This window comes from Condylura cristata, unplaced genomic scaffold (genome assembly GCF_000260355.1).
Source record: "Condylura cristata isolate star-nosed mole 26May11 unplaced genomic scaffold, ConCri1.0 scaffold00012, whole genome shotgun sequence".
Lineage (NCBI taxonomy): Eukaryota > Metazoa > Chordata > Mammalia > Eulipotyphla > Talpidae > Condylura > Condylura cristata.
This window is the reverse complement of record NW_004567113.1, coordinates 3,555,708-3,582,568: the sequence shown is the minus strand read 5'-3', so window position 1 is coordinate 3,582,568 and position 26,861 is coordinate 3,555,708. Positions and strand designations below refer to the sequence as shown.

General features: G+C 35.3%; 1 protein-coding gene across 10 annotated transcripts in view; it reads left to right on the top strand.

Moving 5' to 3' along the window:
* PDLIM5 (PDZ and LIM domain 5) overlaps nt 1-26,861 on the top strand; it is a 211,599-nt gene that overhangs the window by 55,382 nt on the left and 129,356 nt on the right. For all 10 annotated transcript variants that reach the window (XM_012724204.1, XM_012724209.1, XM_012724205.1 and 7 more), the window contains exon 3: nt 13,733-13,884. In XM_012724204.1, coding sequence (XP_012579658.1) covers nt 13,733-13,884 — 152 coding nt within the window. The remainder of the gene's footprint in view (nt 1-13,732; nt 13,885-26,861) is intronic.

Below are 26,861 nucleotides of genomic sequence, written 5' to 3'. Positions count from 1 at the left end.
GAAATTTTTAAATGGTGGAATCTATGAATATTTGTTCCCTTCTCTCACTTTTTGCTTAATGATTCATTCTTCTAGTCATTAGTATCTGGTTCATCTGTAGTCATAAAATGTATGATGAAGAGAATAATGCCTAACTCAGTGTTAAATGACTCAGCTGCTGCCAGCAGAAAGATGATCTTATCCTTCAACTAATTAATTAGAAAAGAATCATGTAAAAGCATATAGGTAAGCTAGATTTTCTTCTCTCTTAGATCCCCAAATCAATTCTTTGTGTTTATAATGTTGATGTGATTTTAGGCTTTTTGAAAAGTAGCCATGTTTACCATGTTAATGTCTTATAATAGTGCTACTCAGATAGTATATATGAAGTAATTGGAGGATAACACAAATATTGTGGCTAATTGAGCAGTAGATACCAGTTATTATGATTGTTGAGACTAATGAGAAATTGTGAACTCTGAGGAAAAATTTATTATGGTTTAGAGTTGAAACGGATCCTTGGAACATTTGATCTGATTCTCTTGTATAACTAAGCAGAATAATCCCTGATGTTGGGCAGAATGATCCCTGATGTTGGGCAGAATGACTTGCCCAGTGTCACAGCATTTGTTAGAGGTACTGCAAGAATTACACTCTTCTTTTTTTGTAATTTCAAGGGCTTATAAGACTGTGACTAACAGGACTTTGATATACAGTTTGCAGAATTATTTTTTTCTTTTTTAAAATTTTATAATAATTTATTTTTACATATTTTTGTGCATTTTTCCATCTCAATTGCAATCCCCTTGGGCTTCCCATCACCAAATCACCCATGTGCCATCACCGTAGTCCAGTGCATTTTCCTCCCCCCATTGTTTTTGATACCATTCCCCGCTCCACCCCCACAAAATGTCTGTGGTATATAGCTGTTCATCATTATCATTATTTTCTTGCCTGTTAAAAGAGAAATCATCCAGTATTTTTCCTTTTCTTTCTGGCTTATTTCACTAAACATGATCTTTTCCAGCTCCATCCATGTTGCTGCAAAAGGCATGTGCTGCTTTTTTTGGTTGCTGAGTAATATTCCATTGTATATATGTACCATATCTTTTCAATCCAGGTATTTTATGGTTTCCATTGTTATGTCTAGGTCTCTAATCCACTTTGAGTTGATTTTTGTGTATGGTGAGAGGTAGTGATCTAGTTTCATTTTTTTTTTTTTTGCATGTAGCTTTCCCAGCACCATTTGCTGAACAAACTTTCTTTGTTCCATTGTGTCTTCTTTGGTCCTTTGTCAAAGATTAGCTGTCCATAACCCTGTGGATTTATATCTGAGTTTTCTATCAAAATCCATTGGTCTGTATGTCTGTTCTTGTTGCAGTACCATGCAGTTTTGATTATTATGGCTTTGTAGTATAGCTTGAAGTTTGGGATTGTAATGCCTCCATTCTCTTTCTTCCTAATCATGAGAGTTTTGGCTATTCGAGGTCTTTTGTTGTTCAATATGATTCTCATCGATATTTTTTCAATTTCTTTAAAGAATGTCATTGAGACTTTTATTGGGATGGTGTTAAATTTGTATATCACTTTTGGTAAGATGGCCATTTTGATGATTTTACTTCTACCGATCCATGAGCAGGGGATGTCTTTCCTTTTCATGGTGTATTTCTTTTTTTTTAAAGATTTATTTATTTGTACATACAGAACTGGGGTACAGGCCAGAGGCTCAGGGGTGGTGAGAGGCTTCACCAGAGACAGAGTGGGGAACAGAACAGGCAGATTGACGAAGTACACTGCTGAGGGGAGCAGCGGGCGGGTCAGGAGAGGTCTGCCACGCATGGTGTGTTTCTTTTAACAGTGTTTTGTAATTTTCTTTGTAGAGGTCTTTTACCTCCTTTGTTAGGTTGACTCCCAGGTATTTGATTCTTTTTGTTTTAATTGCAAAGGGGATGGTTTTTTTTTTTTATTTCTGTTTCTTCTGATTGGTTGCTTGTGTATAGGAAGGCCTCTGATTTTTGTGTGTTGATTTTATATCCTGCTACCTTGCTAAACTAGTTGATGGTTTTGATTAGTTTCTCTGTGGAGTTTTTAGGGTTTTTCCATGTAGATTAACATATCGTCTGTAAATAAGGACAGTTTTACTTCTTCTTTCCCTAGTTGGATTTCTTTATGTCTTTTTCCTGTCTTACTGCTCTGGCTAAGACATCTAATGTTATATTGAAGAGCAGTGGTGATATTGGACGCTCTTGTCTTGTTCCTGATCTCAAGGGAAAGGCTTTCAGCTTTTCTCCATTAAAGATAATATTGGCTGTGGGTTTGTCATATATGGATTTTATCATGTTGAGGAATGTTCCTTCTATTCCAAGGATTTCGAGTATGTAGAAATGGGTGTTGAACTTTGTTGAATGCCTTCTCCGCATCTATTGATAGGCTTATGTGGTTTTTATTCTATCATTTGAGTGATGGATTACATTAATTGATATTCTGATGTTGAACCATCCTTGTGCTCCTGGGATAAAGCTAACTTGATCATGGTGTATATTCTTTTAGTGAATTATTGGATTCTGTTTGCTAAGATTTTGTTGAGGATTTTTGCATCAGTGTTCATTAGGGAGATTGGTCTGAAGTTTTCTTTTTTTGTGTTTTCTTTGTTAGGTTTTGTACTAGTGTGATGTTGGCTTCATAGAAAGTATGTGGTAGTTTTCCTTCTTTTTCAATTTTTGGATGAGTCTGTGTAGAATAGACACTAGTTCTTTTCTGAATGTTTGGTAAAATTCATTTGTAAATCCATCTGGCCCTAGGCATTTATTTTTGGGGCGGGTTTTGATTACTTCTTCTATTTCCTTGCTTGTAATTGGTCTGTGTAGTTGTTCTATTTCTTGTTTATCTAGCTTTGGATGGTTGTAGAGTTGTAGGAATTTGTCCATTTCTGTTATATTGTCCAACTTGTTTGCATATGGTTGCTCATAGTATTCTCTGATTATTCTTTTGATTTCTGCTGGATCTGTTGTGATTTCTCCTCTTTTCATTAATGATTCTGTTTATTTGTGCTTTCTCTTGTTTTTTCTTTGTGAGCTTGGCTAGTGGCTTGTCTATCTTGTTTATTTTTTTGAACAGCCAACTTTTGGTTTCATTGATTTTTTTGGACTGTTTTTCTAACACCCATTTCATTTATTTCTGATTTGACTTTTATTACTTCCTGTCCTCTACTGGCTTTTGGGTTAGTTTGTAGAATTATTAATGGCTTCAAATACTCTAGATGGTGGTCAGATCATGCATCAAAAATTTAAATGTGTCTAACATTGTAACTATTCTTTAAAAAGGTCATACAAGTTTGTAAAAGAACAGAATTAATAATCACTTGATATTTGGGATGAGAAAATTTTTGAGCAAGTTATTTATTAAATAACAGCTTATTCATTAAATGTTTTTAATTTATCAGATGTTTATTATCTATTTTTTTTAAAAGATTTATTTATTTGTACATACAGAAACTGGGGTACAGGCCAGAGGCTCAGGGGCGGTGAGAGGCTTCACCAGAGACAGAGCGGGGAGCAGAACAGGCAGATCAACGAAGTACACTGCTGAGGGGAGCAGCGGGAGGGTCAGGAGAGGTCTGCCACGCCATGTGGTCACCTCCGGGGCAGGTGGGAATTGAACTCATGCAGAAGTGGCTTTAGCTTCTCAGTGCAGTGCTTTAACCCGCTGCGCCACCAGAAAGGGCCCATTTATTATCTATTTTTTAAGTCCATGTACAAAAAATTAAAAATTTTAGTCATTGTCTAGAACAAATATCCTTTTTAGTCTATAGACCAACAAATTGCTTATTATAATTTGAAATGAAATAAATACAGAAATAAAGACTTAAGTAATTAGAGACCTCTATAGATGGACAAAATAATTTTATGTCTGTTTAATCTGAAGATAAATTTGGGCTTATAATTTGTTTCTTTAAATTTTGTTTTTCCTGTAATTTATCTTTACTGTTGTTTACAGAAGAATTGCTATATGGCATATTGGCAGTGAATATTCAATTGAAAATTGAATATTATTGGAATAGGCCTTTAGTGAATGTTAGCGATTTATAAATGCAGATTTAAAATTTTTTTAAAGCAAATCTCTTCTTAAGATATAGTACTTTATCTGGAGTATTTAAAGTCATGATTTTTGCATCACTTTTAATGTGTATTATTTCTGCTTTAAGAGTTCTTAAATCTTGCTGCTAATGGATTTTTTTGTTGTTTGCAAACATTTTTTTCCTCCCTTTGTCATAGATGTGTGCTGGTGCTGGTGATTTAGAATCCACAGGAGAAATACTGTTCTAAGATTTCATTAAAGCATTTATTTTTAACATCTTGGGTTATATGCCTTTGAATATTTGGGGTAACTATGTATTGGCTCAATGGAAAATATTTGTATACTTGCACACAGTTTCATACGTTTTCAGAGAGTTTATGTTATCACTACAAAACCTAGTCAGGAGGAAGGGCTGAAATAATAAGTAATAAGTGCACCTCACAGTTAATCTTCTTCCAATTTACCTATCGTTGATTATTTTGTTTGTAATTTTTATAACTGCCATTTCTTACCATTTTCCTTATTATTATAATATGGACTACACAGAAATACTAATTTCTTTGTAATTAGCTGACTTGTTTTATTTTGAGATGATTTTGATGTTTTAAGATACATTCTTTTTATATACTTTTCACATTTCTGTCAGGCTTATATTCTCACATAACTATAGAGTATATTAATCCCCTGGGTTTAAACACATCTGGATGCAGTTAAAGGTGTTATATAATTAAATTGTTATGTTGCGTCTTAGTAGTGAGTTATAATTCAGGAAGACATATTTTTATTTTATTAGTACACTGATAAAGTAGAGTAAGATGGTATTACAATGAAGGACTTACAGGAAATGCATTTAGACAACTAGAACAATTTTAACAGAAGTCTTATGTTTGAACTAGTCAATTCAGTTGCTACATAAAGCGGCATAGTTACCCCTCTTACTTCTATTTGGTTTTGCAAGACATAATGACACATACTTTGAGGTATTCATTGCTACCATATAAGGTGTATTCTGACTTTTGGGAAAAATTGATTACAGCTTGACTCATAAGGTCAAAAAAGAAAACTCACAATTAGAGTAACCGGAGGTTTTAACATGAGTTATTATTTTACTAATTATTCATTCAGAGATGTCAGTGATAGGTGATACAGTGATAGCAAGTTTTAGCTTACCATTCTGAGCTACAAAAAGCCAAATCATTTTAATGGGCATGTTGATTTTAGAGGTTGGCATTGTAAATGGTGTTGAGTCTCAGTTTATAGGCTAGCCATGGCTGCTGCAACACTATACCAGTACAAGATGGGACAACATTAAGTGCTGGGTGTGATGTTGTAGATTAAACAGCACTTGAATGATAGTAAACTATTGGGATATATTTACTGCTTAAAAATTCCTAAAAAAATATGTTTGAAAAAAAAATCAGCACTTCCTAAATTTCCTTTACTTCTGGTCACTTTAATAGCTAGCTGCTTTTATTTATTGTGATGTTTGGTAGTGATTCAGTGAACTTATAATTGGTAGGATGGTTTTGTGTGAGTTCTTTGTTTTGGTGTAATACTTATATGTTTTTATATACATACTGGAGGTGGCAAAAAAGCATACTTAACGTATTCTGGGAAATATATAGGAGGCAGACACTTAAATACTTTGAATCATAGGCTCATATGTCTGGATTCAAATGTTCTATTGTCACACTAGGCACTGGAAAATATACTTTAAAGTAAACCCAAAGATTAGCTAGTTTGTTTGTTTTTAAGGCTTTTTACATTGTTTTCTTCTGCCTCAAGAAAATCCTGTTATGATATTGATATAATTTTATTAGCACATTTCTCCAAATTTTGGGAATGGCATTGCTAGAAAAACAAATTTTATTTTCCCATGGTTTAGTTCCCATGGTTGGACATGGGAAACCTCTCTGTGTTTCTTATTGTAGCTGTTGTATTTATATGTTCCTTTTTTACATTTACTATGTCTGATGGCATTCCTGTCATACCCATGGTGTTAGGGCCATATATATTTCCAAGTATTACATATTTGTTGAAAATATGTAGAAGGTGTGAAACTTGCACTTTTAGTAGCAGTTCATTAAAAGTACTTGTCTCCTACTTGTTACTCATTGTGTATAATATTCCCAAAGTAAATTTATTTGACTCGTGTAAATTATTTTAGTAAACATATCTGTATTAAAGATCTATACTGTGAAATGACCTTTGTAATATTCTTAGCAAAAAATACCAATAAATCATTTCCATTGCTGACACGTATTTTCTGAGTATTGTAACGGCTGGCTTATTTCCAAGAGAAGGCAAAGAGAGGTTTTGTGTACAGATTGAGAATTCCCTATAATTTGTAATGGTAACTTTCCTTAGAAAATTCTAACTGTATATTACATATTTTGTCTGTCTTTGCAAAGCCTGTGACACTGTAGCAACTGTATTATATGCTCATTTTTGAGAAGTGCCTTAGTCAGATTAATTTTATATGCTCTCTGCTTTAAAGGCAAAAGATTTATACTCTGTATAGAGAAACCACAGTATGGATCTGACTTTTAAAAATGACAGCTGTGTAATGCTTTCATTGCCTTCCCCCCACCATGAGTTTAGTTGTTAGTCTAACCATTATTTCTAACTACTTGTGACTTATTTCTAACTACTTGTTTCTAATTCTTTGTGAATAGGCTACATTCTGTTTTTAATGCATTTTGAGATTCTTTTCTGAGGGATTGCTATCTTGAGATATTGATATTTTATTTCATAGCCGTTTTACAAAGATTTAGTGCTACTTTTTTCTTTTGTTAAGATTTTTGAAAAAGAAAAACTACTGAAACCCACGTTTGTACAAAGGCTAAGAATTTGGATAAGTTAGTAACAAATTTATTTTAGTACAATAAAGTTGATATATTTAAATATTACTGTGAGATAATTAGCTCTAAATTATAGTTATTAATGTAGCCATTTTATATTATTTCAGCAATTTGTCAAACAATAACATTTTTTTATAAGTAGTGATTATTGAGTTTCTCTTCAGTTTACTATTACTTTGTGAATGTGTACGTATTGGTACAACTCATCCAGACAGAAGACCTGAATTCAGCTTATGCGAACCTGGGTCGGTCACTTACACCTCATGATTCTTTATTCCCTTTCATTTGTTTTGGCTTCCTGTTCTACTGTCCATACCAGTAACCCCCCTCTTCCTGCATATTCTTTTGTCTTCCCTTCATGTTTTCCTTGACCCCCAATTCAATTCTCCTTCACACAAGGAGCCTATTTTGTTTGCTGTCTTCTTACTTTTTAGTTTCCTTTTCATGAGGAAACTTCTTGTAATCCATAGATGAGTGATATTATTATCTAAGCTAATGATGAGACTCTATAAAGAAACCAGTTTCATTAAGAACATATAGTTGTCCTAGTTTACTTTGATTTTTGAATCATTAAAATAATTGAGCTCAGGGATAGTCCCAACATACAGCCATGTAAGTTTTTAGCTTAAGTGAGACCACAAAGCAGTGTTTTCAATGAAGCACACAGCTCCAGTGAGGTTTATAGAAACTGGACAACTGTATTAAAAATTCGTTTTAAGATCAAAGGAGAAGCATTTTCTTGTTATTAGTTTGATTTATACTGAGCTTGACCTCCCACTACTGCTTCCTTCCTACACATTTATAAAACATACACTTATGGCTGCAATATAACATGCACAAGATAAAATGATGGCAGAAAGCTATTACTGCTTTAAACAAATGTAAGCTATTTACACTTGGAAAGACAAGGGGAAAAATGAGCTATGCAAATAATGAGTAACCTTATAGTCTTTCTTTAACTGTTCACATTCATAGTATTGCTAGATCATACTCAATTAAGGAAAAAAAATATTTATATCGCTAATTGAGTGGATGGATTGAATGAAGCGATTCTGGGAATAAAAATGAAGCAAATAGTATTCATTGAGATGCTTCTGTTGACATCACATAAAGCAGTTATTTATTTTAATAACAAATAAGGTCATTTGGAAGCAAACAAAAGAGAGGGCAGATACCATAGTGTATTCATGGTCAAAACACAGGCACTTCCTGGACTTCAAATCTCTCAACTCCTTATATAGCCTCTGTATAACCTCTCCAGGCCTACCCCATCAATTCTGCTGGAAGGATAAATAGTGGGAGATGCACTATTTCATACACTTTTAATGAATCATAAATTTTTGTTTTTTATACTGGCCATTTCCTACTGTATATGCAGCATTTGTTCTTGCAAGTATAGAAAGGAGTGTGATAATAAATAAGATGGTTGAAATCTTAGTAAAGTTGTTAATATCAAAACCTAATATGACTAGTATTACTAAGCTCAAAAAACGTAAACAAGATGGAATTTGTTTGACTCTTGAAATATATTTGAAAGATAATACAAATGACCATGAACATTTCTTTCCATGGCTGGTAATTGAGAAAGCCTTGATTGAGCCTAAATTTCCTAATACTTGGTAGTTCAACAAGGTTCCCAAAAGAGTTGTGATGTTTCTTTGGCGAGCCTAAGAAGAACAATATTGCTGGTTATCTAAAATGAATTTACTTTGCTTTATTGGAAATAGAGTTTGATTTTTGACTTTATGCTAGTTTAGCCCAAGGATTAATTGAAGATTCTAATTTCTAGGTTAGAATCTATTTTTCTTGCTTGCTGAATTAAGTTTTTTCATAATTATTTAGTATTATTTAACATGGTCTAAGTGGATATTTTTCTAATGTTTACTATTCAAGGTTTTTAGAGAGAAACAAATTATAAGACATAGTCTGTCCTTATGGAACTTGTTTTAAAGTTAGAAACAGGTAGGTATTTAAGGTTATCAATGGTTGGCATGATTGGGATTCTCCAGTGTGAAGCAATAATAGGGGCACCATTTTGGAAATTTGAAAATAGAGGAAAGGCAGAAGAATATGGAGAATTTTAAAGAAGGAAGATTTTAGAAAACTGTTGTGGTAAATAAATACAAGCAAGACCAAAGTCAAAGATGATCAGATTATGGACTAGTTTGGGAGAGGAATGAGAAGATCAATAATTTAGTAGTTTACCCAGATATGGTATCCAGAAGAGCTCAAAAATAAGAGGACTATAGGGTCTCTGTGCTTTAAAATCTCAAGATAACATGTCAGTTTAAGTAAAGGCAATCCTAAAAAGATAACTCTGAGAAGTTGGTTTTGAGCATCTTGAGATCATAATATCACAGCATCTAACAATCAACAAGTAAGAGCAAAATTTGTGTCATCCTGACATTGAATTTTATTAGATTATTTTTTTCTTCATTGCTCAGTATCTTTCTGTTATTACTACAAGTATTTCAATTGCTCTTGTTAGGTAGATTTTGAACCAATGCCCATAAATTTCATTGTTTCTATTTTAAGTCTGCCTATTTGAAGAAATGGTGAGATAATTTAGCTGAGTTCTGTTTTAGGCTTTTTTCTTTTTTTTTTTAAAGATTTTTTTTTTATTTACGCATACAAAAACTGGGATACAGGCCAGAGGTGTGTGTATGTGTGTGTGTGTGTGTTGTGGGGGGGACGTTGAGTGGTGGGGGTTTGGTGAGAGGATTCACCTTAGAGAGTAGGGAGCAGAACGGGCATATCTACTGAAACACACTGCTGAGGGGAGCAGCAGGGGAGACAAGAGAGGTCTCACACCATGTGGGTCACCTTCCTGGCTGGCAATTGAACTCATGCTGTAGTGGCTACAATTTGCTTCTGTTGTGCCACCAGGGAGGGCCCTCTTTTTTTCTTTATACTTGTCCCTCTGCACTAAAACAAATCCTAAGCTAAATTGTGTTTATTATTTTATTATCAGGATTCAAATTTCAATTCACGTGCTCATTTTAAAAGGTAGAGATATCTTTTAATCTACCAACAAAGTCTCTTCTGACTAAACTCTTAATCTAGGGTTTGAGCTATACTTTCAAGCAAATAGTTTACAGATAAATACTATCTTAGGAGACTTTTGAGATCATTTAGTACAGTTAGTACAGCTCCCTATTTCTAAAGTTAATATTTGAATTGATGGAATAAATAATAGTTAAAAGCTACTGAATTTGTGATCTCTTGTAATTAAAATAGTCCTTTAACATGTACAATAATAAATTGGTAGCATTGCTGGCCTTAAGAACTATTTTTTTTTTTTGTGAATGTCAGTCACAACTTAGTTCTGAAAATAGTTATTATTTCTAATTCCAATCTAAAACAGATAGACTCCGGACTGTAGAATTGAGGCTTCCTGAGTGGTAGGAGGAGAAAAAGTAGGGAGAGGACAGAGTAGACTTTGGTAGGGGTCTTTGGGTGCCATGTGGTGGGTTTGGTGTGGTAACAAACACCTGACAGCTGTGGTTCTATCTAAATCATATACAGTATTCTAAACCAATGTTGCCTCAATTAAAAAAAATATTTTATTTAAGCGAATAGAAAAATAATAATGAAAAGACAGCTCATATCTATCATTCAGTATAATATAACCACGTTACTCATTATAGTTTCTGTTTTTACTCCAAGACACATGCACACACGTGTGTTCATATTTTAATAATTGTGTTTACTTATAGAATATTTTAAAATGTAACTAATAAAGCTCTCTTAAATATTTTCTCATTGATCCTGAATTTTTTTTTGACTTTACAAACTTTTACCACATAAAAGAAAATGTGTATGTATGTATACATACATATATAATACAGATATGTTGGTAAGTTTAATATGACTTAAATTTTGATCTGTGGTTGCCTGGAAATTTTATTTTATTTTTTTAATGTCAATATCACATATATATGTCTATATATCTCTCTATATAGATAATACAGATTTTTTTTTGATTGCTTTTTAGTATCTAGGCAGGGGAGGGGTTGTTTTGTTTGTCTCTATTAGTACAAAGATGGAAACAAGATCACTATATACTGTGTATGTGATAGAGGATATTTCATTTGAAGGATTAAAATTTTTTATACTTTGTGTTTGTTAGGGTCTGTATATCCATGTTATAGATTTTTTTCTTACTAATTTCAAGAATTGTCATTATATGACACATTAAAATGAAATAAACTTCAAATTATATAAAGTTACATTTTTTTTTTAGTTACACAATTTGAAATAACCCAGTGTTAAAGAGTATATATTTGGCAACTATTCATTTGGCAAATATTTCAGGAAGGTCTAAATGTATCAGTACACTTCCAGCATCACAGCAGGGTGGATAGGAAACACAGATGTGGAGCATGGCTCTCTGGATCTTAAGACCAATACTCATCTATATTAAGTACACGTTCGTAGGTACTGGGATCAGTCTGTCTTGTTCATCATTTTTTTAAAATGTGAACTGTTTATTTTTTTATAGTAACTATTTTTTTTTAAGATTTATTTATTTGTACATACAGAACTGGGGTAGAGGCCAGAGGCTCAGGGGCGGTGAGAGGCTTCACCAGAGACAGAGTGGGGAGCAGAACAGGCAGATCTATGAAGTACACTGCTGAGGGGAGCAGTGGGTGGGTCAGGAGAGATCTGCCACACCATGTGGTCACCTCCGTGGCAGGCGGGGATCGAACTCATCGGGAAGTGGCCTTAGGCTTCTTAGTGCAGTGCTTTAACCCACTGCGCCACCAGGGAGGGCCCTATAGTAACTATTTTTTAAAAGATTTATTTATGCATACAGAACTGGGGTGCAGGCCAGAAGCATAGGGGAGGTGAGGGGATTCACCAGAGTCAGAGTGGAGAGCAGAGCAGGCAGAGTGACAGAGTACACTGCTAATGGGAACAGCAGGCGAGTCAGGAGCCGTCTGCAGCATGTGGCTCACCTCCTGGGCAGGGGATTCAACTCCTACAGAAAAGCAGCTGCGGCCAGCTTTGCAGTGCTGCGCTCAAACCCCTTGTGCCACTAGGGAGGTTCCTTGCTTGATCATTATTTCAAATAAGGGATTTGGCAACTGATTATAACCAAAATTTACTTGAATATACAATGTCCATTGTATGGGCTGAATTCTAATACTTTGTTCTTATTTAGTGAGTCAAGGGACTTATTTTTTTTTTTATTAAAGATTTATTTATTTATCCATATAGAACTGGGGTACAGGCCAGAGATGCGGAGGGTGAGAGGATTCACCAGAGACAGAGTGGGGAGCAGAACAGGCAGATCAACAAAGTACACTGCTGAGGGGAGCAGCGGGCGGGTCAGGAGAGGTCTGCCACGCCATGTGGCCTCCTCCGGGGCAGTCGGGAATCGAACTCATGCGGAAGTGGCTTTAGCTTCTCAGTGCAGTGCTTTAACCCACTGTGCCACCAGGGAGGGCCGGGGACTTATTTTTTAATCTTAAAGTAAACTTAGTAAAATAAAATAATCTCAAATAAAATAATCTCTGTAAATTTAGTGTTCTTTCTTACTTCCTTGTTTTTTTTAAGCAGATTTATTTATTTATGCGTACAGAACTGGGGTACAAGCCAGAGGTGTAGGGGCAGTGAGAGGATTCACCAGAGACAGTGGGGAGTAGAACAGGCAGATAGAGGAAGTACACTGCTGAGGGGAGCAGTGGATGGGTCAGGAGAGGTCTGCTGGGACATGTGGGTCACCTCTGGGGCTGGGGATCAAACTCGCACTGCAACAACTTGCAGTGCTGCATCCTTATCCATTGAGGCACTAGGGAGAACCCCTTTTTACTTTAAAAAATGTGGTAAAATGTGAAAGTAATCATTTTAACCACATCACCAATATTGTGCAAATATTGCCAAACCAATTTTTTTTACCACCCTAAGTAAAAATCATTCTTTTCAACTATTAGAAGAATTATTTATTTTCTTTCTTTTTTGAACTTAGTCTTGCCTTGCAGCAATCCAGTATTCATTGAAACTGAGATTGTCATGTGAATTTGAATGGTTTCTTTTTCATTTGTGCTTTTTCCATATTTCTAGGTGACTATCCAATTATGTTTCATTTTATTATAATTTTATGTTTTGTTTTGCTTCTTTTAGAAAAAAGAAATAGGTACTCATAAAACTTGAAGGAATTAAACTAAGTAATGTAAATGCAAACAAGGGAGGAAAGATTGCAGATTAAAGACTCTGGTACACAGAAGTGTGTGGGCAGTCTCAGTCTTCCCTGCCTACTACTTGCCTGGAACAGGAAACACCCAGTATACAAATGTTTGGGCCTATGATCTAAAACAATTCCTTACTTCAATCACTAGATATGAATTGTACTCAACAGGAAGGATTTTTCGGTAGATACTTTATCTGATATATTACTCCATGTGCTCAAACAAAAATATTGCAGTTTAAAGAGATTAAAACTTTCATTAAAGAACATTAAATGCCCTATTCAGTTACTTTTCTTTTGCTAAAATGTTATTAATGTTCCTGGGCCACTTTTCTTCCTCATCCATAATAGTCACACAGTATGTTCTATGATAAAGAAATAGAGAAATTACTGGGGAATGTTTTCTTTTTTTATAAACCAATTAATTTAAAACAAATATGAAGGTCATCTTAATTTTAATTTTTGCATGTTAAGATTTTTTGTTACTTTTGTTACATTACATATTAATATTTTATTTCACATAACATTATATAATTTTCACATAATCAGAAGTGTAGCTTTCGTCTGCATTTATTATCCTTTATTTTTAAAGTGTGACACTTCTAATAAAATGTATTTATTACAGCTGAAAGATGGTGGCAAGGCATCTCAGGCGAATGTAAGAATAGGCGATATTGTCCTCAGTATTGATGGGATAAGTGCACATGGAATGACTCATCTTGAAGCCCAGAACAAGATTAAGGGTTGTACAGGCTCCTTGAATATGACACTGCAAAGGTAAGTTTGTATTTGTTTATTTCCAAGAGATAAAGCAACACAGTGGAATGTATTTTTCTATGTTTGATTCATGGTATTAACTAAGAAACAGTTTTTACTGTCATTGTTTCATATGCATCAAGAAAATAATGACTCTTAATCTTATTGGGTAATAGAACCACATGAGAATTGCCGAAAGCTTTGGATTATCTTCTCATAAAAGTGTATGTATTTATGTACTTACAGTTTTCAGGCCAGTTTTAGAGAGTTTAAGAATTCCTGAAATTTCTTTATGTATTACAGGCTAAGAGTTCTTACAGGGTAAAGCTTTTGGCCTCAGTATTCTGGGTAGTAATTGTACAGGAGCTATTCTTTTAAAGTGTGGTTTGGCTATTATTAGTCTGTCTTTCACCTGTTTTCTCTATAGGTAGAAAAAAAAATTTTCATGAACTCATTTGGAAGCAAGATTTTCTGGACTTATTGTACTCGAAAGTTATTCTGTCCTTAATTATAAATTATAAAATAATTATAAATTATTTTAATTTTACTATACTGTATCAGGCATTTGGAACATTTCAAAATACAACCAGTATTGAAGTCACTTGAGTTGCTTGTTAAAAATACTGATTCCCAGGCCCTCACTGTTGCACTGTGGGTTAAATCACAACACTGCAAGCTAGCCACGGCTGCCTCACTGTGAATTCAATCCCTGGCCCTGGAGGTGACCCGCATGAAGCAGCAGACCTCTCCTGTCTAGCCCGCTGCTCCTCTCATCAGTGTACTTCGTTGATCTGCTTGTTCTGCTCCCCACTCTGTCTCTGGTGCATCCTCTAACCACCCCTTACCTCTGGCCTGTACCCCAGTTCTATATGCATATATAAATCTTCAAAAAAAATTCTGTTTCCCGTGTTGAGACAGAACATCTAGAAGTAAAAACCAAGAATTATATTTTAATAGGAAAGTTCCCTGAGTTTATTATGAATTACTAAGCTAGACTCTGCAGTTTCTTCAGCTGAAGGGAAGGGACGAGAAAAATGGGAATGGAGACAGGGTGATTGAATGATAGATGTGAATGTTTAAATTTATGAAGAAGGTAAGTAGAGAGTTTTAAACAATCCTTTTTATAGACTTTAAAAAAAAATATTTTATTTATTCATACAGAATTGGGGCACAGGCCAAGAGGTACAGGGGCGGTGAGAGAATTCACCATAGACAAAGTGGGGAGCAGAACAGGAAGACAAAATACACTGCTGAGGGGAGAAGCAGGGCAGATAAGAAGGTCTGCTGTGCCATGTGGGTCACTTCTGGGGTGGGGGATTGAACTTGCACTGAAGCGGCTAAGGCCAGCTTCTCAATACTGTTCTCCAACCCACTGTACCACCAGGGAGGGCCCTTAAAATATTTTTTTTTTTTGATGATTGCAAAGTGTTCCATAATCTTATCAAATTTGGGGAAATCCATTTTTCACCACAGCATCTCATAATCTTCCATAAGTTATCATGCATATTATAAATCTTTAATAAAGGATAACACATGTGGTACCCTCCAAACTTATTTATGGAACCATTTTTTTTCTTGGATTTTCTGGGATTAGTTTTCTTTAGAAAGCATTTTGGAAATGCTTCTCTATTTTGTGCCTCTATTGTACTCATATTGCTATATGAAGAATATGTTTTGTCTACAGGAGTGTAAACTTTGACCATTAAAACTGACAAGGAAAATTTTTGTGAATTTTAAATTTTAGAACTACTTTGATGCATCATGGCTTTCCAACCATTTTCCTTTTGGGGCTTGTTGTATGTAGAGAAATTTCTTTCAGAGGGACTAGGAGTCAAAGGTTTAAATGTTAATACCTACTAGCTATACACTGGAACACATTTAAAATTAATTATTGGGAAATAATCTTTCTAAAGAGTTCAATTTTAGTAGTTCTTTCATATAACACAAGAATTGTTAAAATTACATGGAGGTAGTCATTTTTATTTAAGGCACTATTATTAAGTATGAGTTTTGTACAAGAAGCCAACACGTTGTCTGTTACCTGCAAAATAAAATAAATACAGATGACGCTGAGCTGTTTCTCAAATTCTAAAATTGAAAGATTGTAAGTTCTTCTCCTGGGCAGTGTATCATTTCTTTCACTACAACCCACTTGTTTTCACATTGTGCTCTCTGTTTGATGACCCAGGGCCTACTATCTTATTTTCTGTTGAAAACATTTCTGGGTCCCATAAGAATAGATGAAAACCAGATGTTAGCCTGCTTGGATGCATTTCAAATTGAAGTAATCTGCTACTGACTCTGATGAAAGATTCTTTTAAGCTACTTAAATATAAAATCTTAAAGAAGCAACTCGATATAAATAGTCAAAGATAGTGCTTAAGTTAACTTCATATTTCTGAATATAGATATTTAGGGACTCAAAATAGGAGAGGAAATATAGAATCTTATTGTAATTTTTTTGAGTACTTCTTGTGCTAATACTGTCAGTCAGAAGAGATTTGAATTTAAGAATTCATAGGATAATACTCACAGTGCTGCTGAAGTCATATATTGTATCTTTCAGTGAAAAGAAAAAAATAAAAAAACTGAAGAGCCACTTTTAGACTATAGCCATTCTCTCCTTAAGTTCTCATTTTCGTCGTATTAAAGCAAATACTGTTTCTTCCACTTACTTGTGAGTTTGAATGACAGTATCCTTAACTGACCTCTGATACAGTCTTTAATTCTATAACCAACCAGACTGTTTTTCATTCTCTTTCCAAATTGAATGACCTACACTAGTACTCTTTCTGCATGACTTTTCCTCCCATAAGCATGATGTTTTCCTTATCTTTCTTTACAAACTTGTCTTAGTGCTGTTTGCCTGGAAACAGAACCTAAGTGGGGATTCATGTGTGAATGTTATCTTAAATAAAGGAGGTGTTTCAGATGCTACTCACGCAGGAATGTGTGAAACAGGGGTGGCAAGAAGAAACTGAACTTGCCTCAGTTCCTAGGGAACCTGGGAGCAAAATAGCATGATAGCCTATCTTGCCTCCATCTAAGGCAGTTGTAACTTTATTCCTCCCCTGAGTTTGATAGTCATTGGTTGGCTACCAACTGACTAGTACAGTCTGTGTGTGAGTGTATGTATACAGGAGAGGGTTAGGAAGTAATTTCTATTGTTTCTGAAATCACAACCATAAACAACAATGCGGGGACCTCAGAAATAGGTGTACCAAAACATTAGAAAGATCGTAGAGGACCTCTCTGGACACAAAGCACATGTCAGGAGATTCCCACCATATCTCTTTTCAGAGAGCTGGACTTGGAAGTTTTGGCTAACTCAAATTATCTTCCAGATCATTACTGCTCATCAGTGAATATCATGTTTTATTTAGGATAGATTTTCACCATCCCTCATATTCCTTTATGTCTCCTTATGAAATTTGCCTTGTCTAAAGTGCCTCCCACCTGTTTACACTCAGCACATGCCTTGTAGCACCCACAAACCTTATTATCTATCCATAGTATATTCTCACTGTTGCAAAGCACTCATTCCCTCCTCCCCGAATTCCTATCTGATTATGCCATTTGATTTCACATTTAATTAAACACTAAGTATAATCTGGAATAATAACGCAGATTCTAGAATAAGACATATACAAATAAACCTAATTAATTAATAGTCATACCTAATACTGCCTACTTAATTAAGCAGTTACTCCATGTACATTAATTTCATTTTTCCAGCTTTTTTTTAAATACTATTTGTACTTGGCAGTATTTCTTTAGTCTTGTATTTTATTTATATTTATTTATATTTTAACTTGAGATAACATTGGTTTGTAACACTGAATGATTTTAGTAGTAAAGACTGTTCCACAAGTGTGTTACCACAGCACAGCCATCACTAAAATACCAATAACCCTCTACCACATTCCTTGAATATAGTTAGTGTATAATTCATATTTAATAGGTACTAACAGTACTGTTTTCCAAACTTGGACTCTCTCAATATTTGTTAGACACTGTTAGTGACAGCAGGTAATTAAGTAGCACACATAGTGCTGGTCTTTTAGTGAGCATGATAAAGACATTGGACAAGTGAATAAGAAGTATAACAACACAACACAACATAACAACATAGTGGGGAAATAAAGCACATGAGGGAGATAGGAAGTGTAGATAGGGAATTGCAAGCTTTCGTTCTATGGAGGTAATAATTACAAAACTGTATTTGATCCACAAATAAATGTCTCTTATATCTCTTCAGGTGTATATTACCACACAGCAGCCACCACCAGTATAACCATTGCCCTCCATCACAGTCCATTTGTTCCCCAACCCCTTCTCTCAACTTCCCCCATACCCCTCTGTAGCCTCAAATTTAGAGTCAGCTTTTTAGGATTTGTTTTGGTTTGGTTTTGTCTGTATCTTTTTATATATATTTATATTACAGATATGAGTGAAAATATCATTATCTTTCTCCTTTTAGCATAATTCCCTTCAGTTCCATTCATGTAGTGACAGTTAAGAATTCATCTTTTGTTTATAGCTGAGTAGTATTTGATTGTATGTATGCCACATCTTCTTAATTCACTATCTGTAATTGGGAACTTATGTCATATCTGTAAGTTAGCTATTGTAAATTGTACTGTCTTGAACATAAGAAGGGCACATAACCTTTCAAATTAGTGTTTTTAGATACTTAGGCTAAATACTTAGGAGTAGACTTGTTGGATCATATGGTTGATCTACTTTTTGTTTTTTAAGATTTATTTATTCATATAGAACTGGGGTACAGGCCAGAGATGCGGAGGGTGAGAGGATTCACCAGGGACAGAGTGGGGAGCAGAACAGGCAGATTGACGAAGTACACTGCTGAGGGGAGCAGCAGGCAGGTCAGGAGAGGTCTGCCGCTCCATGTGGTCTCCTCCGGGGCAGGCGGGGATCGAACTCATGCGGAAGTGGCTTAGGCATCTTAGTACAGTGCTTTAACCTGCTGCGCCACCAGGGAGGGCTGGTAGATCTATTTTTAATAGTTTAAGAAACCTACGTATTTTCCGTAGTGCTAAACCAGTCTATCATCAAGTAGAGGGATTTCTTTTTTTAAATAGCCTCTCATTTTTTTTTTGATATGGACCGTTCTCATAGATGTTAAATGGTGAGGTCTTATTGTGGTTTTAATCTGCATTTCCCTAAGGATAACTGATGTTGAATACTTTAAGTATCTGGATGCCAGACACACACACACACACACACACACACAAACGTATGTGTATATATATATGTACACACACATACACACAACTCTTTAGAGAAATGTCTTTTAGTGCTTCTGGCCATTTTTTTATTTTGTATGTGTGTGTGTGTGTGTGTGTGTTGGGGGATACAGTTTCACTTTAAAACAGTGTGTGCCTGGAGCAGAATGAATGAAGGCAGACTGGTAAGGAGAGGCCATAGAGGCAGTAGAAGTAAATAGAAGTGGGTCAGAATTTGTAGGGCTTTATCAGTTGTTAATGAGTATATAATCAGACTTAAGTCTTCTATGCTTATAAAAATGATGAGAAAGTTATAGTTGCTTGACCAGATTTATATCAGAGTTTGAGAGTACTGTTCACTTCCTCCCAATGTTCCGCAGGGTAGAACATAAGAGGCAAAATCCATTTTTGTTTTTGAAATGAAGTCTACCAACTCTTGTGAATTTTTTTTTTTTTTTTGGGTTTTGGTATTATTGTCATTTGTCTGTTCACTTTATATATACTTAACATCCTGAATTATGATTTCAATAAGAAAAAGTAAGATATAACTTTTTTAAAAAAGATTGATTTATTTATGTAGACCAGCACTGGGGTATAGGCCAAAGATGCAGGGAGTGAGAGAATTCCCCAGTGACAGAATGGAGAGCAGAGCAGGCAGTTCTACTGAAATACACAGCTGAAGGTAGTTGTAGCAGGTGAGACAGGAGGGATCTGCTATGTCATTTGGGTAGATCCCTGGCCGGAGATTGAACCTGCATTGCAGTGGCTGCAGATTGCTTGACAGTGCTGAGACTTTATCCTTTGTGCCACCAGAGGCCCTTATTTTGTAATTTTTTACCCTAGTTTAATTTGGGAACATGTAATAAACCAATCACATTTTATGTCCTTGATATCCTAAAAAGGGTAAGACTTGATTCACAATATTTCTGGGTATCTCGTAAATAAAAAGTTCTGAAAAATTTAATTTACTTTTGTCTTTTTCTCCTTGGAAAGCATTGAAAATTGTTTTTTTCCTCTGCATTGGTGCTAATTCTAAGAATGTTGCAGTTGGACAATGAATATTCCCATCTGAAGTTATTCCTCTTAGTAAAATTAGGCAAATAGTGTATAATTTTTAGATATCAAATGCATTTTGCTTATTCTTTTGATCCATGTCAATGTAGATAATTTTAAAAAATTATATCATTTCAGCTAATGAAAGAAGAAAAATATTTTTCACAGTTTTGATGGTTAGTAACTATTAACTGTATTAGAATTAAATTCTGTGAACGTGTTTAACTTTTATTTCAATAATTCTTTGCATAACTTAGATGAACTTGCTATAAACTTGCTGTAGGATTAGGGGTAAGTTGTTCTTATTCTAGATTTTCAGTTATAAATGGGTGAATCTTGTTATTAAAACAAACCTGCTTATGTTTGGTTATTTTGGCTTAGAGAATCAGGAAATTGGACTTTCTTCATTGATGCTATCTTAAATTGTGCCAAGTTAGCAAAGTGACTTGTACTGTTTTGCTGAATTTAAGGTGAAAGGTAGGTCACATGGAAATTCAGACTGCAGTTAATATTTTAAAAGTACTTTATATATTTGTCTTTATTTGTAATTTTTAAATTAATCCTCCCAGAACCACAGACACAATAGCTTTTTTAATCCTGTTTTTACATTGTCATTAATGACACATTTATGTTTTGTTATGCTTTTCTTCCCAAGACTTTATACCTTGTTACAGTTAGAAGTGAAGAGTTTTGATATACTGGTTTTCAAATCAATAAATAAAATCTACCTTTCCCTTCTTTCTCACCCTTTAAATGACAAAAGAATTGTCAGAGGACCAATAACTACTAAGTAACAGATTGTTATAATTTAATAGGCACATAGCCTTTAAAGAAAAAAGAAAAAGTAACTGCTGTACCAGTTTGAAGTTACTAGCCACCTTTTGTTTAATTTAACTGGATTGCTTAGCATGCTATTACTATTAGATTTATGGGTTCAACTCTGATCTTTCTCTTACTAATAGCACAGGGGAAAGATTTTAAAAAGTGTTTTTATTTTAGTGAAGTTTTTAGTTTTCTGTTTGAGAAATTATAATTCATGTGACTAGATATTTACTTTTATCTTTTATTTTCATTATAATTGCACATCATCATTTATTTCCCTGTGACACTTCACTTGCTTTCCTAGTGCTTAGTGTCTATTCTGCAATTTGACATTTACTTTTTTTTGTTAGCTTGTGTTGTTTTTAAGTCTTTTGTTTTGTTTTAATTCTTTGGAGGAAGACTAAATGTTATTACATTCCTCTCCTCAGCTACCCATCATTAAAATTAGAAATTCTGCTTAGGAGTGGAGAAGAAGACAAGTGTACATTGACATCTCTTGTAGAAGCCTTTTCTTTTTTTTCCTTTGTAATTGAGGTGAGACTGGTTTACAACCCTCTGTGGAGTTCAGGGGGATAATAGGATCACACCTCCTTAGATGCGAATCACCACTCCACATCCACCATCAAGGCAGCTATAGTTCTCCATTGTATTCCATTTTAGACCCATCTAATACTTGTTTTCCATCCTCCCTACCCTCCTAATAGCCTAACTTGTACATTCAGACTTTAAAAGGTTGTTAGTTGTTTGACTGTTTTGTTTATAATGGACATATGAATGAAGTTATCCAGGATTTGTATTTCTCCATATGACTTACTTTACTTAGTGTTATCCCCTCCATTCCCATAGCTGGAGGAGGGTATCCCTTCCATGTTCTTGCAAATGGCAGATTTTCATTTACACACACACACACATTTTCCATAAGAAATGGACTTTCGGGCCCTCCTTGGTGGCGCAGCGGGTAGAAGCACAGCACTAAGAAGCTAAAGCCACTTCGGCATGAGTTCTGTCCCCTGCCCTGGAGGTGATCCACATGGCGCAGCAGACCTCTCCTGACTCACCCGTTGCTCCCCTCAGCAGCGTACTTGGTCAGTCAGCCTGTTCTGCTCCCCACTCTGTCACTGGTGAATCCTCTCACCATTCCTGCACTTCTGGACTGTACCCCATTTCTGTATGCATGAATAAATAAATCTTTAAAAAAAAAAAAGAAATGGACTTTCATCTGCACTGCCACTAACAATAGATGTGGGTTCATTTTTTCCCAAAAGATTCTTTTTTTATCTCAACATTTGTTGTTTCTGGCCTTTTTCAAATGGGTCATTCTCAGAGGTGTGAGGTGATACCTCATTGTGTTTTTGATTTGCATTTTCCTGATGATAATTGATAATGAACATATTTCCAGTATTTGTTGGCTTGCTATTTCTTCATGAAGAAGTGTTTGTTTAGCTCTTCTGCCATTTTGTTTTTTTGGATGGGCTTATTTTGTGTTCTTTTTGTTGAGGTGTATGAGCTCTCTATAGCTCATTTATTGTCTGCTTCTTACAAGATGTATAATATGCAGCTATTCCTCCCATTCAGTAGAATGTCTTTTATATCACTGATAGTTTCTTTTGTTGGGCAGAGCAGAAGCTTTTTTTTTAAAGATTTATTTATTTATGCATACAGAACTGGGGTACAGGCCAGAGGTGCAGGGACGGTGAGAGGATTCACCACACACAGAGCGGGGAGCAGAACAGGCAGATAGATGAAGTACACTGCTGAGGGAGCAGTGGGTGCACCAGGAGAGGTCTGCCACCAGGAGAGGTCTGCCGCATCTTATGGATCACCTCTGGGGAAGGTGGGGATCGAACTCATGCATGCAGAAGTGGCTTTAGCTTCTTAGTGCTGTGCTCTAACCTTTTGTGCCATCAGGGTGGGTGGGGCAGAAGCTTTTAAGGTCCATTTAGTCCCAATTGTTTATATTCTTTTGTTTTCTTGCCAAGGTCAATGGAACCAAAGTCAGTGGATTCTGTTACCTATATTTTCTTATGGCTTCAGGTCTTACATCCATGTCTTTAATCCATATTGATTAGTTTTTGTATATGGTGTGATATAGTAGTAGTGTTTCATTTCCTTTGTTTTGGGCTGTCTATTTTTTCCCAAGCCAATTTGTTTTCCCTTCTTCAAAATATGTTCTTGGTTCCTTTGTCATAGATTAACTGTCCAGTTAGGTTTGGGTTTATTTCTAATCTCCCATCTGTTCCATTAGTCTGTTTGATATAGCTCCACTATCACACTATTTTGATTTTTATAGCGTTGTACTATATTTTGAAGTGTAGGAGTATGTACCACCATTATTCTTTGCCACTGTGGCTTTGGCTATCTGGAGTCTCCTGTGATTCCATGTGGATATCATTAGTGTTTGTTCTGTTTCTTTGAAGGATGGCCTGGAAAGGATTTGTGTTGTACTTGGATATTACTTTGCGCATGAAAGCCTTTTAAACAGTGTTAATTACTACTGTCCTGTGTTCTAGGCTAGTCTTGTGCATGTGAGCAATGTGAGCACTTCTCTTCTAAAATTTGGTTGAAATTCACCATACCCGGTATTGAGTGGCAGTCCTCTAGCCTGTTTTGCAGACTGTTTTACAGTGCCATGCCTAAAAGCCCCTTTGTTTTTTCCCCCAATAAAAGCATCATCCTCAGTGTAGAACCTCCATGGAAAAGTCCTGAGACTATGTTGCTATGTTGGCAATCCTCTGAATCTTCCTTTCAGCAGGGTTTTTGTTTTTTTTTTTGTGTACAGAGAAGAAGATCCAAACCTACCTATTCTGCCATGTTCTGTGGGTATGTGTTATTTTATTTCTGTGAAGGAAAAGCACTTCAATCTATTATTCTTTGGGAAAAAAACCTCTAAGAAAATAATACATTTAAAACCCTGTTTGATTTTAAAACTTTTAAAATTTTAGTATAGAAAAATTCTTGTATGTGCAAAATTTTTAATCAAGACCATAAAATGGAGGTATAAAGATGGGAATGGTAATAACGTTGGCTATGAATTAGGCAAGCTTCTCACAAACTTTGATTCCATCACTGACCTTAGGCAAATTATGTAACTGAGGTCAGGTAACCATTTGTAAATGGACATAGTAATTATAATAGTCTCCTAAGGCTATTATAAAAATGAAATAAAACTTGTAAAGAAATTGAGACATAATAAAGATAAGTTGTCTGCTCTTTTCCAAGGTTGATAAGTGTATATTAATACAGTAACCATTGTAAAGTTTCCTGTTTATTTTGTTTCCTAGCAACAAAATAGGTGTGACTGCTGAGAAATACTGAGAAAATGCGAAGGCAGTCGCCTAGGTAGTTTTCCTGAGAAGGTCAGGAAGATGACGATGCAAGTTTTAGAAGGAAGGTTTTAATCAAATGAATGATTTTGATCATAGCAATTGTAATTAGGTTTCTTAAAAGAATGCAGTAGTTAAAATATTTTGCTTACTGTCAGCTAACTAACTGCTGCTTTGGTTCAAATTATTGTCTTAACCAATAACTTTTGGCAGCAAAGAGAAACCAGAATACACCTATTGTGTTTATTCTGCTAATTGCTCTTGTTTTCCTTAGAGAACAATGCAGATATAATTTTCTTTGATTGTGGGTTTAGTCAGAAATACAAAAAGATTTTTCTTGGCCCTCCCTGGTGGCACAGCGGGTTAAAACATTGTACTGAGAAGCTAAAGCCACTTCCGCATGAGTTTGATTCCTGCCTGCTCCGGAGGTGACCACATGGTGTGGCAGACCTCTCCTGGCCTGCCTGCTGCTCCCCTCAGCAGTGTACTTCGTTGGTCTGCCTGTTCTGTTCCCCACTCTGTCTCTGGTGAATCCTCTCACCCTCCGCATCTCTGGCCTGTACCCCAGTTCTGTATGAATAAATAAATAAATCTTTTTTTTTAAAGGAGCATTTTTCTATAATATTGGAATAGCCTAATCTTCATTATCACTAAAAATTTAACTTCAGGTATTTAAAATAAAGTACACAATATTTCCTTGTGTAATAGGAATGGCTACATTAAGTGCAACAAGATCATGAACAACTCTTCAAAGTTAAAAACAATGTCATACTTATTCCTATGACTTAAATGTAAAGGACTATATTTATACCTTGAGTTATGTTACCTTAAAAAATTAGCAATTTTATGGCCCTCCCTGGTGGCGCAGCGGGTTAAAGCACAGCACTGAGAATCTAAAGCTGCTTCCGCATGAGTTCGATTCCTGCCTGCCCCGGAGGTGACCACATGGTGTGGCAGACCTCTCCTGGCCTGCCCGCTGCTCCCCTCAGCAGTGTACTTCGTTGGTCTGCCTGTTCTGTTCCCCACTCTGTCTCTGGTGAAGCCTCTCACCCTCCGCATCTCTGGCCTGTACCCCAGTTCTGTATGCATAAATAAATAAATCTTTAAAAAAAAATTAGCAATTTTGCCACTTTTTTCCTAAATATAGAAATAATTCACAAGAAGTTATGAGGTAAGGAATGACAACCCCTGTGATTAATAGCAGCAGTATCCTTGGCATTCTAGTAAACGTTTCTGTCCATATAGCACCAAGAACTTTTGAAAGGATTGAAATTCAAGTAATTCACAGCTGTTTCTACTGGCTGTTGTTTCTGTTATGGTCTCAAAGACTGAAATAGCTTAGGCTTTATATGAGTTGAAAAGTCAGATTGCAAAACACATATGTGGTAGAGCATTTATATTGTCAAACTTTGCAGCTTATTTGTTTTTTTATTTAATGCATTTTAAAGTCTACATTTGCACAGTCTGTCAGCTTTATGGATATATTTTCAAATGTTACTTAGTCCTAATAATTTTACCTACTGGCAGTGATCCTTGTCTTTTCTTTGAAATGAAAATGCACACGAAAAACAGTCATTCATTCAGCTATTATTTTATATGTATGAGTTTTTTTTTTTTTTTTTAAGATTTTGTTTATTTGTTCATACAGAACTGTACAGGTCAGAGGCTCAGGGGCGGCGAGAGGCTTCACCAGAGACAGAGTGGGGAGCAGAACAGGCAGATCTACGAAGTACACTGCTGAGGGGAGCAGCGGGCGGATCAGGAGAGGTCTGCCACGCCATGTAGTCACCTCCGGGGCAGGCAGGAATCGAACTCATGCGGAAGTGGCTGTAGCTTCTCAGTGCTGTGCTTTAACCCGCTGCGCCACCAGGGAGGGCCTATGTATGAGTTTTAATTTCTTAGAAAGGGTCCATTTCCACATGACAATAAAGATCAACAGAAGATAATTCTGAATTTAGTAAACTATTAAATTTGAGCAAGCCACTATCTTTATTACTTTAGCTAAAGTTTATATTGCTGTTTTTCTGTGTAATTAATTCATCCTGTAACAGTTAATATGAGGGACTTTCCAGATTCTTTTGTTCTACTGGAATTATGTTATAAAGAATGTGACTTGGAGTAAGTCTTTATTAGTCCAGAATGTTTTTGTTCATCCTGAGAATATTTTGGCTACCAATTTTTTTCTAAAACTAAGAAAAATGTTCTTATATTTGAAAGGTTAAAGTAGAATTTTATTCTCCTTGACACCCTGGAAGATAAAATATTATTTTTCCCCTCCAAATTTTATAGTTCTTACTATGTTTGTGTTGATTTCATTTCCTAACGAGAAGTCTGTTCACTCTAAAGAGGTAATGAATTAGTTCCAGGGGATCAAAAATGAATTGTTTTTTTTAGTGGTACTTTGTTTGCACAGATGTTTTTTAGTTTTGCATTAATTCCTGTATAACATTCACACTTGAAATTATTTTTACAATTTGCAGAAACAATTTCCTTCCAAACTTATTGCTTTAAATAAGCTCATTGTTTATGACAGTATTCTTGTTTGCTAGAACGT